Source organism: Podarcis melisellensis (genome assembly GCF_964234715.1).
Source record: "Podarcis melisellensis genome assembly, chromosome: 2".
Lineage (NCBI taxonomy): Eukaryota > Metazoa > Chordata > Lepidosauria > Squamata > Lacertidae > Podarcis > Podarcis melisellensis.
Genome location: NC_138529.1, coordinates 103,070,643 through 103,085,266, shown reverse-complemented (window position 1 = coordinate 103,085,266; position 14,624 = coordinate 103,070,643). Strand labels below are relative to the sequence as shown.

At 41.9% G+C, this 14,624-nt stretch overlaps 1 protein-coding gene across 3 annotated transcripts in view; it reads left to right on the top strand.

Annotated features, from left to right (window-relative positions):
• The first annotated feature begins 682 nt into the window (after positions 1-682).
• Positions 683-14,624, top strand: part of QRICH1 (glutamine rich 1) — a 28,513-nt gene continuing 14,571 nt past the window's right edge. Inside the window, exons 1-3 of one of the 3 annotated variants that reach the window (XM_081901764.1) lie at positions 702-807; positions 2,631-2,693; positions 7,975-8,307. In XM_081901764.1, the coding sequence (XP_081757890.1) occupies positions 7,996-8,307 (312 nt within the window). In that variant the 5' untranslated portion in view covers positions 702-807; positions 2,631-2,693; positions 7,975-7,995. Of the gene's footprint in view, positions 808-2,630; positions 2,694-7,974; positions 8,308-14,624 lie in introns of all 3 variants that reach the window. The other 2 variants (XM_081901763.1, XM_081901765.1) reach the window with 2 other exon arrangements.

The window sequence follows — 14,624 nt, the reverse complement described above, 5'->3', positions numbered from 1 at the left end:
AGGGTGGCACAGTATGCCAGGGAAGGGGAACCTGTGGCTCCCCAAATGATGCTGGACTGCAAGACCTATGCCTAACCACTGATCCTGCTGGCTGCAGCTGATGGGAACTGGCATCTAACAACCTCTGGAGGGTCCCAGGTTGGGGGGGGGGGAAGAGTTGTAGGATTGGAGTGGGGCCTTGAACTATAGATGGGCAAGAGCAGGCGAGCTGGACAACCTGCCCCTCAGCCCTAAGCTACTCATGGCAATGGGGCGCTTTTTATGTCCAGCTGTCCTTTGTCAACAACAAATTGCCACTGTTTTTTGTGTTGAATATATGCTATATGGCAATTTATAGACCTAATAGGTATCTAAAGCCATTTGCACATAACAAAATATGTATTTTATCAAAGTAACTGTTGAACTGAAATACAATGAAGAAGTATATTAATAGTGAAATACAATTAAGAAGAAGTATATTTTGGGGGGCCTCCAAGAGAGTGGGGCCCTAAGCTATAGCTTGTTTATCTTATGCTTAAATCCGGTCCTGGGGCCCCTGGCACCCTCTTCCCTCATCCCTCACCCCCCCTTTCTGGTCCCTCCCCCGCCTCCTACCCCTCCCGTCCCCTCCGTCGTCCGCTTTAAGGCGAGGGGCGTCTACTCGGCGCGCAGCTCTCGCGCGGCTTGGAGGCGGAGCTGTCGCGAGCTCGAGCCCGGGCGCCGATTGGTTGCGGCGGGTTGAATGTAAGATGGCGCCCAGGGACCTGTGAGGGGAAAAAAGACGCGGGGCCTGAGGTGGCGACGGCGCGAGGCGGCAGAGGGGCCGGGGTGAGGCGGCGCTGGGCGGGGACGCTGACAGCCGAGCGGCGGACGTGGGGCGGACGGGAAGGCTAGAGTGGGGGCGGGGGCTGGTGAAGAAGAAGAAGAGGAGCTGCCTCAAACCGGGCGGGGTGGAGGAGGAGGAGAAGAAAAAGAATAGCGGTGGCGGGGGGGGGGGAGGGGGAGGGGTAGCGGGGCCGAAGCGCGCTCCCGCGAGCCCGGCTGTTGTGTGTGTGTGGCGCTGGGGAGCGCGCGCGCGCGTTCCGCGGTGGTGGGGGGCGGGCACTGGGGGGGGCAAAGAGAGAGGACCTCTTTGCGTGCGTGTTGGAATTGGAGACTCGTAGGGCGGGATCGGGCCGCGGCGCGCAGACTTCGAGGCCTTGCGTCGTTCGTTCCACGGTGCCCGCGGCCCCGCCTTGCGCTCCCGACTCTTCCCCTCACCAGCCCCCAGCTCCCCCTCCCCGGTTCCAGAGGCGGCAGTAGGCGCGCGCGTTCCCGGCCTTTCGCGCGCTGGGAAGTCCACCACCAGGGCCCTGTGGGGCCGGGCGCGCGCCTTGGGTTTGCTGCTGCGGGCGCGCTCGCGCCGCTTCTCCTTCAAAGGCGCCGACTCGGGTGCAGCGGCAGCAGCAGTCGCAGGCGAAGTTCCAGGATGAGGCCGGCGGGCCCTAGTGCTGCAGAGACCCTGGGGAGGCGGGGTGAGCTGCCACGGCTGCGGCCAATTTTCCTGACTCTTCCCAAACCCCTTCGGCCGCCGCCGTTGCTTCTCCTCCTCCTCTTCACCTAGCCATTCGCGCGCCAGTTTCGTGCGACCAAGGATGCTCATCCCCACCCTTGGCCAGAAGGCTATAATAAATGGAGGCGAGGCGGATCAAGGCGGGGCCTTTTCGGTGTGCGGGCCTTGTCTAGGAGCCTGCAATATTTACAAATACTGTATCTAAAGTGGTTCATGCTGTGCATTACAGTGGACCGTTTAGTGTAGCCTTGTACAATACCTCTGACAGGACAGTTAGGCTTACTTGAGTGATTCTCTCTCTCTCTCTCTCTTCCCCCACCCCATACCCAAGCTGAGTAACTTTCCCTATTCAGCTGATTTTAGCTGTATGATTATCTGTCTCTGGTTTTCGTTTTCCTTAAAACCGATAGATACCTTTTAGCACTGCTATTTCACTGCAACCAGTGACTGGGGGATTATTTGCCCCTATTTATCATTACTAATGATAAAGAGATGGATGGAGGAATCTACTGTGGGCCCTTTCCTGGCTTTCAGTTCCTGTGGGTCTGTTATGTGAACTATTCCTTTAGCATTCCATAGAGAGTTTTGTAGTACTTTAAAACCTAGGTTTTTGTGGATAAGACCATCTTTTGTTCCTGTGCGTTTTCTTAGGGCTCTTCTAGGCTTTCAGACCCTTGGCTGGAGCATTTGTAAATGTAAAGCACAATATGCTACCATTACTATGGAAATGTGAGTGGATGCACATATACAAGAGGTTGCAGGTTTAGCCCCCACAATCTCCAGATAGGGCTAGAAGTTGCATTATTCTGAAACACTGCGGTCCTGCAGATGTTGCTTGACTACAACTTGCTTCATCCCAAATTTTAGTTTTATTTTCTTAAAAGGCACTGGAATTAGAAAAGCTCTAGAATTGCCTTTTAAAAACAATGAAGTAGCTAGAAATGTGAAAAAATGGGGAAAGGTGAGGGATTGGACTTTGGGGGGGGGCTTCACATCTCTGCCAACTTTGTCATATAACATTGTCTTCTCCCTTTATATTTCTTAAATAAATACAATTAAAGTGGGGATGGAAAGGGTTTCTTTGTTCTGTCTTCTCCAGAATGTCACGAGTCTAAAAGAGTTCAGGACACGAATATCAGAAATACATACAGCATGGTGCCTGGTGAGTTTAGATTGTCTGCATACTACAAATGTGTGTGCTTTCAATAACGTTTAAGTTCTGAGAACTAACTGCTTGCTAATCAGTTGGCTTGGCCTGACTTTCCAGATTTAATATTTACATGAAAATGCAGATAAAGGAATACTTGTTTCCTTAGGAAGAAGTTGTTGTTTTACATATCATTTATTTCAGTTTTTCCTGAAAGTTGATGGAATGCACATTATACCAAGGTCATGTAAGGATGAAAGCTCAGTAAACAAACAACTGATCTTTGATTCATATATGATTTCTGCAGCAATGGTATCATTAACATAAATGCATTTCTATATTTATGGATGTTGGCTAAAGCATTAACGCACTTGATGTGCATTACTTTTTTCTGGATGGTATCTTGGCACAGTGACACTAGGCTGAAGAATATCTCCTGCAATTCACTGGTGCTTGTAACTTATATAACAGAAGGTGATTGCTTCAAGACTGGAAGATTCCAAGGAGGTAAAATAGCTTGTGATGGCTCAACTTGGGGTGAGCAAATTTCCATTGTAGAATTCTTGTCAACTTTTGTCCTATACCGCTCTAAGCTTCCCCCAGAATTCATCTTGCTGCTTCTAAAATATTTGGTAAATGAAAGGTTCAAATGTTTAACTACTAATCTGCCTCAGTTTTATGAAACAGTGTTAGTGACAGTAGCACCTGTGAAAAGAAAAGTTGTTTCCTACCAGTAAATTACATTAGGTTACAAAGGTGTGGACAAGGTAGGAAAATACTGTAACTGTGAATTTCAACTGTTCGCCAGTATTTAATTGGAAAAAGGATCTTAGAAGCAGTGGTAAAGTATTTCATGAGTTGGTCAAATCTTCTGAGGTAGAGAGTTATCAACCCTTACTGTATAATGTGTCTGGATGTGTCAAGATTTACAGGAAAGGAAAAATATATTTCTGGGTAACTTCTGTCAAACAATTTAGACTTGCTGTTGCTTCTTTTTGAAGCGGTGGCAGAAAAAGGCAAGTTATAATGTTAGGCCAGATTTTTATTTTTATTTCAATCATTGGTTCTCAAAAGTATGAGATGTGTGATCCACCCTTTAATAACTTCATGGAAATAGAAATTAAGATCTTAGGTCCTAATCATATTTAAAGGTACAGTGGTACCTCGGTTTACAAACTTAATCCGTTCTGGAAGTCCGTTCTTAAACCAAAACCGTTCTTAAACCAAGGCACACTTTCCCTAATGAGGCTTCCCACTGCTGGTGCCCTTCCACCGTTCGGATTCCGTTCTTAGACCGAGGTAAAGTTCTCAAACCAAACCAAGACACTATTTCTGGTTTTGCGGAGTTTGTAAACCAAATTGTTATTAAACCGGACTGTTCTTAAACTGAGGTACCACTGTACTTTGAAAGGCAGGCTCTTGAATATTGTATGACATTCTCTAGCTAGTATATTTGTGGAAATCATATTAGCCCTAGAAAATGGGGCCCGTGAATATTTCCCAACGTTATAATAATACTTTATTAAGTAATTCAGAATCTTATCCGTTTACATAAGATTGAGGCAAACTAAAAGGGTCTGCATTTCAAAATCCACTGATTTGAAAATAATGATGACTCCTTCAGTGTCTTGATAGCCATAATGTTCCAGAATCCATATTGCCTTCCATTAGGCCAACCCAAATGCCCACAAAATAGTGTTTATCAGGCTATTTGACTGGGGAAACTACTTTGTCTGCATCTGGTCAGAGTCCTAAATGGAATGTGGGAGGTAGTAGACATTTAAATGAACCTCATATTATACAGGTTTCAGTTTGCACCTAGGACTTATGGGAAGAAGGAATATAGAATGGTTAATTCCTCAAATCCAGCCGTATGTCTCCATTGTTGGCTATTCCTAAAATTTGCAAAAATTGCAAAATTAAGGCGGTGGGCAAGGGAGACACACAGACTCTGACTATCCTTATCCAGAATCTGACTATCCTTAGCAGCTTGATTAAATGTAAATTCCCTTGAGTAAGTGGGGCTGAGCGGTATGCTTGGAATTGGAGTATAATTTTATTCCAGTGTGAGATCCAATATTAAACCTGATAATTATTACCCCATTCTGTGACAGCAATGCATTTGAAAAGGCTGCTTCTTTGGCTAGAATCAGCTGATTCTAGCCAGTGCCACCAAATGCTTTTCTGCTGGAAAAAGCAGTGTGTCAAAATGTTAGATTTAATCTCCTTTGCTGTTGGGGAATTGTGTTTACTGGGTCAGCAGCAAAGGGAATAGCATCATTAGTTCTGCCTTGCACAGCCAGAACGTTTTTGCCACCTGGAATCTTGATTGGAAAAGTGGGGAATCTTTTTTATTAAGCATCTTAATTTGAATACTTAAGTGGCTAAAATATGGGAGCAATATGTTTAACTTACAACTTTCTAGAAAAAGTAGATCAGATTTATTAGTTAAATATAAAGACTTCTCTAAGCAATGTGTATATTCTGCCCATCTAAACTTTAACTATTAAATAGGCCTGATTTGAAAAACATTCCGTGACAGCGGCAGTCAATTTATGTGTCTTATTTTTAAAACATAATTACATTTTTGGCTTGGGTCTCTTACTTTTTGGATCCATCTGCATCTGATGATGTATCTGGCATGGCAAGTTTGCAACTATTCTTGTAGCAATTGGGCCTCATGTACGTTAAATGTAATTGATTCCTTTAGGTTTGCTTGGTGTGATATTGATGCCCATGATCTGTGGGAAAGTTTCTAGTGCTTTACTTTTCTGCAGAAAATTTTCCATAAATTCAATAGCAACAATGAATGGGTGCCAATTACAGATACAATATTGTGCAAGTGTGGCAGTTTCAAAGTTTTTGGCTTTGCTTTCTAAATACAGGTAAAATGAGTATTATTTTATATATAATAAAATATATAAATTAGATCACTCTCGTAATTTGCATAGGATCCCACCTGAAAATTACATAATTGTTGGGGCCTCATTTATACATGGAGTACTGCATTTGCTGCCTTCCTGATGGTTGCTGCCACATGATGATTGCTAATAACTGCAATTTCCATCCTCACAGAGTGAATCATGTAGTTATACCATGATGCCAATTCGACCCAATTTGGTTATTCATTGCTGGCATGGTATGTTCCATCCTAATAATGTAGATGGAAGTTGCAGATGATACCAAGAGTAGTGCAGGGAGCCACCATGGGGCAGCAGCATTCATGGTGCTCCAAATAATATGTAGCCAGGGCCAGAGACGTCTACTTGACTTTTCAAAACAAGAAATTCGATAGAGGGCCCAGACATCATCTTCTGGTCTCAATGGTAGCTGAAATCTGAGACATGTGTTTGAGTCCTACAGTAGTCCACTGTAGGTGATTATTGTATATATATGTCTTGTGAGCAGGTCTAGAGGTGATACGACTGCATGCAGGGCTACCTTTGTACAATAAATGTATTAATGTGAACAAATAAATGCCTAGATGCTGGGTGGCTTCACTTCAGTGATTATTGAAGTGATGACTTTTCTCTCACCTCAGGCTTTCTCACTGTGTGGTAACTGTGGCAGTGTCTCTCTTGAGCTTTCATTTCTCTTTAATTGCAGAATTTCTTTGGTAGTGGAAACTACAGTATAATGCTTTATGAGTGAGAAACTGGCTTGTATGTTGCTACGCCTTGTCACTCAGTACTGTTAAGCGTTCAGAATTATTAGCAACGCTTATAAACAAATCCTGCTTCTCAGGGTTTATGCGTATTGACCAGGGATGTGTGTGTTCTGTATACATTTTTCACCCCATTTCATATTTTTCATAAGGAAACACAAATTCCATACTTATACCGTCGTACCTTGGAAGTCGAATGGAATCCATTCCGAAAGTCCGTTTGACTTCCAAAACGTTTGGAAACCAACATGCAGCTTCCAGTTGGCCGCAGGAAACTCCTGCAGTCAGTCGGAAGCCGCAGAACCTGTGTTGGACGTTTGGGTTCCAAAGAACGTTCACAAACTGGAACACTCAATTCCAAATTTGAATCGTTTGGGAGCCAAAATGTTTGACTCTCAAGGCATTCGACTTTAAAGGTATGACTGTAATATGAAAAATATTAGGCAACCTAATGTATATATATATATTTACTTTGAATTTATTTTCCAAAATCTTTGGACTTTTTGAATGGCCTATGTTGTTCAACTGTAAGTCAATAGATTTGGCAAAGCCTTTGCCAAAACAATTAATTTTGCTTAATGAAAACTTCATCACTGTGGCCTGCCCACCAATTGAAGGAGGCCTTGCAGCCTGCAGATTTAGTGAATCTTATGCAAGACTCAGTGGGTATACAGTAAAAAAAATACTCTAGCCTGTATGAGCTATGCAGATTGATTACCTTGCTTTGCATAATTATTTTAGTCATTAGAATACATACTAGGCTAAACAATAAGATCCTACTAGTCCTTCCCAGTTCCTGAAATTTCGCTGGGTGCTGACCCTTCCACACTTTAAATAGAAACTTGGTGTGCATGTTTAATGGAAGCTGAGATCATTTAGGCATTAAATTGTACACTTGTGCAAAATTTCCAGGCCCTGATGAATCATTTCTACTTAGTGTGTGGTTGATACTGAAGCCATGAAACAATGTGTTAGAGCATCCACAAAAAGGAAGGTCTCTTTACTTGGAGCAATGATCCACTTATTCTCTGAATCAGAATTACCTGTGCAGAGCCTGAATGTTTCCCTTTTGGAAATTGGGAACCTTCTGGAGGGATTCCCTCATCTTCCCTCTCCCCCCACCCCACTTCCTTTTAGATTTTCCTGTCCTTGCACCATTGTGACTTGGTTTTGGATGCTGAGCAATGTTATGCTACGTTGCTAGGAATGGTTACCTTTTTTGCATGCACAGGGAGACAAACATTTCAGGGGAATCAGTAGCCTGTTGGAGTTGTGGAACCTTTTTTAAAAACAACAACAACAACAACAAAAACTTTTATTCCATGCCTAGTGGGAACTCCCCAGTTCTTACAGAGGGTACCCTATATCAGTGGAGACTTTAATCCTCTGATTTGGATTGGGCTTGACTCTGCCTTGAGTTGAGGTTCTCATTGAAAGACAATGGGTTTGTAGATTAGTGGATCTTAATAGAAAGCTGCATGTGTCTGTTATGCATGACTTTTCAATAAATTAACCTGTGGTGCGTAGTCAGAATGACGCAAATAATATTTCTACCTTATTGATAAAGACATCAGAAATGTAGAGAGAGTGGCTTAGAGTGTAATTGTAATGACTTGCTTTGTTTCTTTTAAGGAATCCTGAGTACCTTGCAATATGAATAATTCTTTGGATAACACCATTTCCTTTGAAGAATACATCCGTGTCAAAGCACGAACGATCCCACAGCATAGGATGAAGGAATTCCTGGACTCCCTTGCCTCCAAGGGTCCTGAAGCCTTACAGGAGTTTCAGCAGACAGCTGCTACCACCACCATGGTATACCAGCAAGGTGGCAACTGCATCTACACAGATAGCACAGAAGTGGCTGGATCTTTGCTTGAACTTGCTTGCCCAGTTACAACAAGCGTCCAGCAGCAAACACAGCAAGAGCAGCAAATACAAGTGCAGCAACCCCAGCAAGTTCAGGTAATCTTAAAAGGATGCACGTCTTACTCTTTGCTGCTTTCATACATAAAAGCATGCAGGAATTTGTGCTCTGGGCAGCTTTCATAGACAACTGTAGAGACATACTCCTTGCATTTTCTCTCCTCCAAAACAAATTAATTGAAAAAGAATGTAGTTGTTAGGTACAAATGTTTTTGCTCGTCGCTCAGATAGGTTAAAGATTTTATTTAGTTTTCTATATATCTGTTACATGGAGCAATCTAATTCAAATCAGAAACTTAATTTAAATTTCTCCACCCTGCTAATTTTGCTTTTTCTTTTCATAGTGCACAAAGTACCTGTGTTAAGTACTTGGGTGATATTCAGCTGTCCAAATGTTGGGCATGCGTGGGGCTGCAGAGGAGAGGAAGGGGAAAGTCCTCTCAGTGTTGGATATCTGTGAATGTTCTTTAAAAGCAAACATGACCATAAGATAAATTATTAAGAGGACTGTATAGTCCAAAGAGCACAGGAATAAGGCAAATCAATTTTAACTTTACTTCCCAAATGCCACTCTTTCAAATGCCTGGTGTATCTTGAATTTGCAGACATATTCTTCTGCAGAAGTGACTTTTAAAGCACATTTGCGCAAAACTTCCTGACTGCGTCTAGTGTTTCATTTAAACCAATAATACCCATCATTCTGATGAATACCTAATGGAAAACAAATGGCTTACTGTAACTTATATGATTCAGTGTTCATAACTGAGTCATGCGTTCCTTAGGAACTTTGCATTTGCCTGCTGGTGAAAGGAAAGCAGAGAGGGGGCCAACCTCGTCTCCCATGGAAGAGAGTTTACAATCTGGGAGCAGCCACTCAGAAGGCCCTCCCTTGTGCCTTCACTAAATTTACCTGTGATGGTGGAACCAAGAGCAGGGCCTCCCCTGAAGATAACAAAGCCCGGGCAAGCTCATACAAGGAGGTACAGCCCTTCTGATAGCCTGGATCCAAGCCATTTAGGGCTTGTCTAGCACTCAGGTCCATAACTTCTCTGTCTTCTTCCTTTCCCTTTCAACCCTTAACTGAATTCAATCAACATAAACCTGATCACAAAAGTTTTGAGTCTGCCATCATTGAGCTTTACATTTTGAATAGTGACTGTGGAGAGATTCTTTTAAGGCTCTGCATCAGCACTGGCAGTAGGACTCCTGGGGTCAATTGGCTGTCACCCAAGGCCAAATTCTACTTATGGCCTTATGGTTGCCAGTTCCTACTGTATATGGAATTATAATTGCATACATACATGAATCTGAGTAACAGGGACGATTAACCTTAGATTTGTAATACTGACTCCTCTTATTTGATTCTGCCAGTCCCCAGTAATTGGAAACACAGTGAGCAGTTTAGTTCACCCTTGATTTAGGAATTATTAATTTTTCCCATGGAGGAAGTTAGACCTTACTTTATTATACTACTTGAAGCAAACACGTGTTTTGTGGCCATATTGTGTTTAACTTGAAGTACAGACAATAACAAACTAGCAGAAAATGTAGTCATGCTTCAGATCTTAGTAGACTAATCCTATATTTCTCTGTATTATGAAACCTAATGTGAATCAAAAGTACATGGCTCTTTGCTACTGTGTAAACAGTTACAGGCTAGTGCTTTCATTTGGATTTCTTCAAAGAGTTTTATTTACATTAGAAAAACAGGTCTTGTTCAGCAAACCTAGGTGCCCCTGACATTTAATTAAATGCAACAATACCTAGGCATAACACTCAGCTGTAGGTATCCATTGGAAATTTGAGTTCTAGCTATGTTGCCTTGCCTGGATGCTATTTGCACTTTCAACCATCTATCTATAATAGTGAACTTAGCATATGATAGTCCTGGCACTGATATATAGATAGAATCAGTGTAAGAATCAGTTGGGGTATACTGAATGCTTAAATTTAGGATTAGGCCAGTCTTTTTTTTTAAAAAAAACACCCTATTGATGCACAGAATATAGAAATATCTAATAGATGAAATAATGAGGGTGTTGAACAACACTCTAATTATTCGAACCTTTTCCATCGGACCCTGTATAGCTTGAAGGTATTCCAAATATTGCTGCTCTAAACCTCTTCAGACCATTAAAAATAAATTATAACGAAAGAATACAATCCAGTTAAAAAACAGCAGCACTGAAGTATAATGCAATACAAAACAGAAAGCACTGGGGATTTCATTCATTGTGAGCAATGCATAAGCAATGTATTGACTACTCTACATAGCTATTTTGCATTAGCTAGTTGCATATTACATTTCTTTGTAAACACGAAATATAAAACTATAGTCACTTTAAGTATTGAACTTAATTTAAGTATTGAACTACAATGTTCTTACTCTGCCCTCAAATATGAAATAAAAATTGATTCAACTCTGTGTGGCAAGGGGGTTCTATGGACAGATAGTTACCATCACCATGATGTGAGAGAATGATATAGGAATGTGCATTTGGGGAAATTAGCACACCCACCCAATTCCAGACACAAAAAGATTGTCAGAGCTGTTTTGTTCAGAGTTGGGTTGCCTTTGCACGACTAAAAAAATGGGACTGCTTTTTGAAAGACAAATAGTTCTGAATTTGTGATGTGTACCATTTTTGCCATTATACCTTCTGGGCCAAGCTAAATGTGACTAAGAAAATGTTCTGTGAGTGTCCAACTGCGTATATGGTTTGGCACTTAAACTTGTCTCTGGATAAAATACATTTTATTTTTCAAATATGAAAACTGTTGCAACTCATAAAAGCACCTGTGGGCTGCTGAAGATTTGGGGGGGGGCACTTACATATTAGCAGTAAGGCATAATAGAATTGAGGAATACTAGTGCGAAATGATTTTATAAGTTGATACCAAATTTTATCAAAAGTACGAATTGTGTATCATATAGAGGATTAAAGCAAACTAGTCTTCCTTTTTAGTTCATATGATTCTATACTTGTTCTCCATGTGCATGTAAGGCATTCCTAGTCAGGTACCTGAAAGAAAGTTTTCACAGATGAGCACTAAAGCTGCTGAATGACATCTATATGGTCGTACCTTGGAAGTCGAATGGAATCAGTTCCGGACTTCCAAAAAGTTTGGAAACCAAAGCACGGCTTCTGATTGGCTGCAGGAAGCTCCTGCAGCCAATCAGAAGCTGTGGAAGCCCCATCGGACGTTTGGGTTCCAAAGAACGTTTACAAACCAGAACACTCACTTCTGGGTTTGTGGCGTTCGGGATCCAAGGTATAGGCAGTCAAGGTGTTTCCCATCCCACAGTCTGCCCTGAAGCACAGCATTATAAACAAACAAGCCTGCAGCGTGATATTTGCTTGTAGTCCTTTCTAAGCTTCAGAAGAAACCAGTTTCACTACCTTCCTGAGATACACTTATATGTAAGATAATAAGGAGCTGCCAGCAATGAAGCCTATGCCCAAGCAGCAAGGAGCTTAAACAATACAAAGCTTTGTCTTAAGGAGGAGTAAGAAGGTGCCTCGTTAAATATTTATTAAACTAACAGGAAGCTGTCTAATTTTAAGAACAAGATAAGCAGTTAGCACCTATGAAAATAAAGCTCAGGAAGTTTGAACTTGTTTGCTTTGATAGGCTCCCCCAAACAGTTTGACTACACAGTATTCCTGCTTCATACATGCATATACGTAGCTTGGTTTCTCATTGCTTAATTACTCAAATTTGTTGGTTTTCAGCTGAATTTCTATTATTTACTAAAAACATTGTTTGAGTTAGCACAAAAGTCAGTCTGTTTGATATTTGATGCTGCAGCCATGAGTGATAAGCATGCATTTGTGAACTATTCTTAGATTGTTCTTCTGTCACTCCACCCCCTTTGCTTTGAGAGTATCTTTGAAACAATAGGAGACCTTTTTTGTCGTGTTCCTTCACCACCACCACCACTTTGGTTCTATGTTCCATGTATAGCTGGAAACTAACAGCAAATGCTTCTGTATTGATTATATCAGTGGACATGAGAGAAGTCTGTCTGATTATGCTTTGGTTTGACCAGCAGGATTATTACAGACACATTCCTTTCTACTGCCTGTGTAGAGTTTAGGTGGGATTAGTTCATATTCTACATACAGATTGCTTTAATCTTCATAGAAAACTATTTGGAGCCTTTTTGTGAGTGAAGGGAACTTCACAAATCTTGTGTGTGATAGGAATGTAAGTATGTGCTTGGTAGCTTCTTTTAAAATGGTCAGTGAAGTTTAAATTAGACAACACATGCTGGACAGAAAAAGGTAAACTGTTTGATACATGTGGCACTGAGAGAGCTTACTGCTTATAAAAAGGAGCTCTTGAATTCTGCAGCTTTAATCCCAAAATCCTAATTTGGGATAAACCCTAGATTTTAAGCATGTTCAGTTAACTGAGCATATATGTCAGGGGCTCAGGAGCAGAGGCACAGGAGAGGGAGGAAATGGAGAGTGAAGGGGAGGAACGTAAGCGATGACAGTGGTCCGAGGTCTCTGAGTCTTTCCAGCGAATCGGAAGACTCACAGAAAGGGGCTCCCATGGTCAGAGCAAGGGGGTTGCCTAGGGGAACACCCCAGGAAGAAGGGACCAGAGGGGACTCAGAGAGCAGCAGTTGGAAATCAGGACCAGCTTCCCCACCAGAGAGCAGTAGGGGGGAGGAGTCCCAGGTATCGGGATCAGGCTGCTCACTGCCAGCGGGAGGAGATGAGTCAGGATTGGCCACGCCTTCATCCGAGAGAGAGGAAACGGTTGAGAGGAAGGTTGGAAGCTGGACGCGCGCGCCAAGTTCAAATGTACAGGCGAGCGGCACAGTGGGTAGCCCGGGTAGGGAGCCAGGTCCTAAAGCCCGCCGAAAGGAGGGACAGGAGTCCGGGGGATCAGCGTCAGAAGAGTCCAGGAAGGAGGAGACACAGGGGGGCAGAAGGACCCAGAGGAGAAAGGAGAGACGGAAAAGGTGGAGTAAAGCGAGAGTCTTAAACTGGTGTACAGGGGGTGGAGACTCAGACGTAGGGCTGCACGCTGCGGCTTGTAAATGAAACTGAACCTCAATAAAGACTTTTGTACATTACTACCGGCTAGCGTTGGTCCTCTGTGAGCTGGGACCTGGAGGCAGCTCTGACAATATAGAATGTAGTTCAACACTTGTGTCTTATTATGGAATTTGGAAACTGCTGTGATTAAGTCAGAATTTGTTGCTGCTTCTCGTCAGTTTCATAACTGACTTAGAGCATTTTTTATCATATCTAGAAATGTGGTTTTGCTTTGACTTATTTCTACATTAACTTAGCTGGTCTTTGGATAATCAGCTATCCTTTCCGTTTTCTGCTTTTAACTGTTTCTCTTTTCTGCATTTCAAGATTAGCATAAGAGTTTTGAGTGATAGATAGCATGTTCTCATTACTATATTAATTTTTTATATCTAGTATTTCCACCAGTAGTTATTTTTGTGGGTGGTATCTGCAGAATATTTTGGGACTCAACACATTTGCAGAAAAATTAGTAGTTTGTAAATTAAAGACCTGTAAATGTTAAAATCTTCTAAGAAACACCTCTGTTTAATTTGGGGAGCAATTTGTTCACAGGTTTTCCACATAAAGTTACCATGTTAGATTTGTGACTTCAGACAAAAGTGCACCATTACATTTCCCATAGGAGTATGCAGTGCCAGAAACACATGTAAGAATTTGCCCCTAATTTGGTGTTTACAAGAGGACAATAATGTGAAGTTTGGAAAGTATTACTGCCTCTGTTGCAGGCTTTTAAGTATTATATGTGTTACTATTACTAAAAAAAAGTAAGAATTTCTTAAGTTTTATTGAGTGCTTCAGCTATCACTTCTTACTACAATTTTATTGCATTATACTCATTCAAAAACACTTTCTTCCAGTATAGCAAGATGTCTCTGTAGGAAATCCATTCCTTCCATTTTCTTATAGTTGTACTATTAAGCTTATGCCTTTTTGAGAAGTTCTAACTACATACACACATTTATAAGAAAATGTTGTCTGAATAATAAGTTTATGGTATCCTGGGAAGGTGCTATTCAGATCTCAAGCCATCCTAGAATAGAAGATTCATAGTGCTTTTCAGGACTCCTGGGGATGGTGGCTGGTTGGAGTGGTTGGGGGAAAGTCTCCTTTTATCGTCATTCTGAAAGCATCCCTTGCTCTTCTGGACATCACTAGAAATTTACTGCCTGCTTCAAACCAGAGTGCTTTTTTTGGATAGTGGGAAATTGAAAAAGTGTCTATTCTCTCCCAACTTCTCTTCCCAAACCTCCACATATAGTGCAGGGAAGATGAGTTATTTAGCCTCAGATGCACATTTTCTGATCC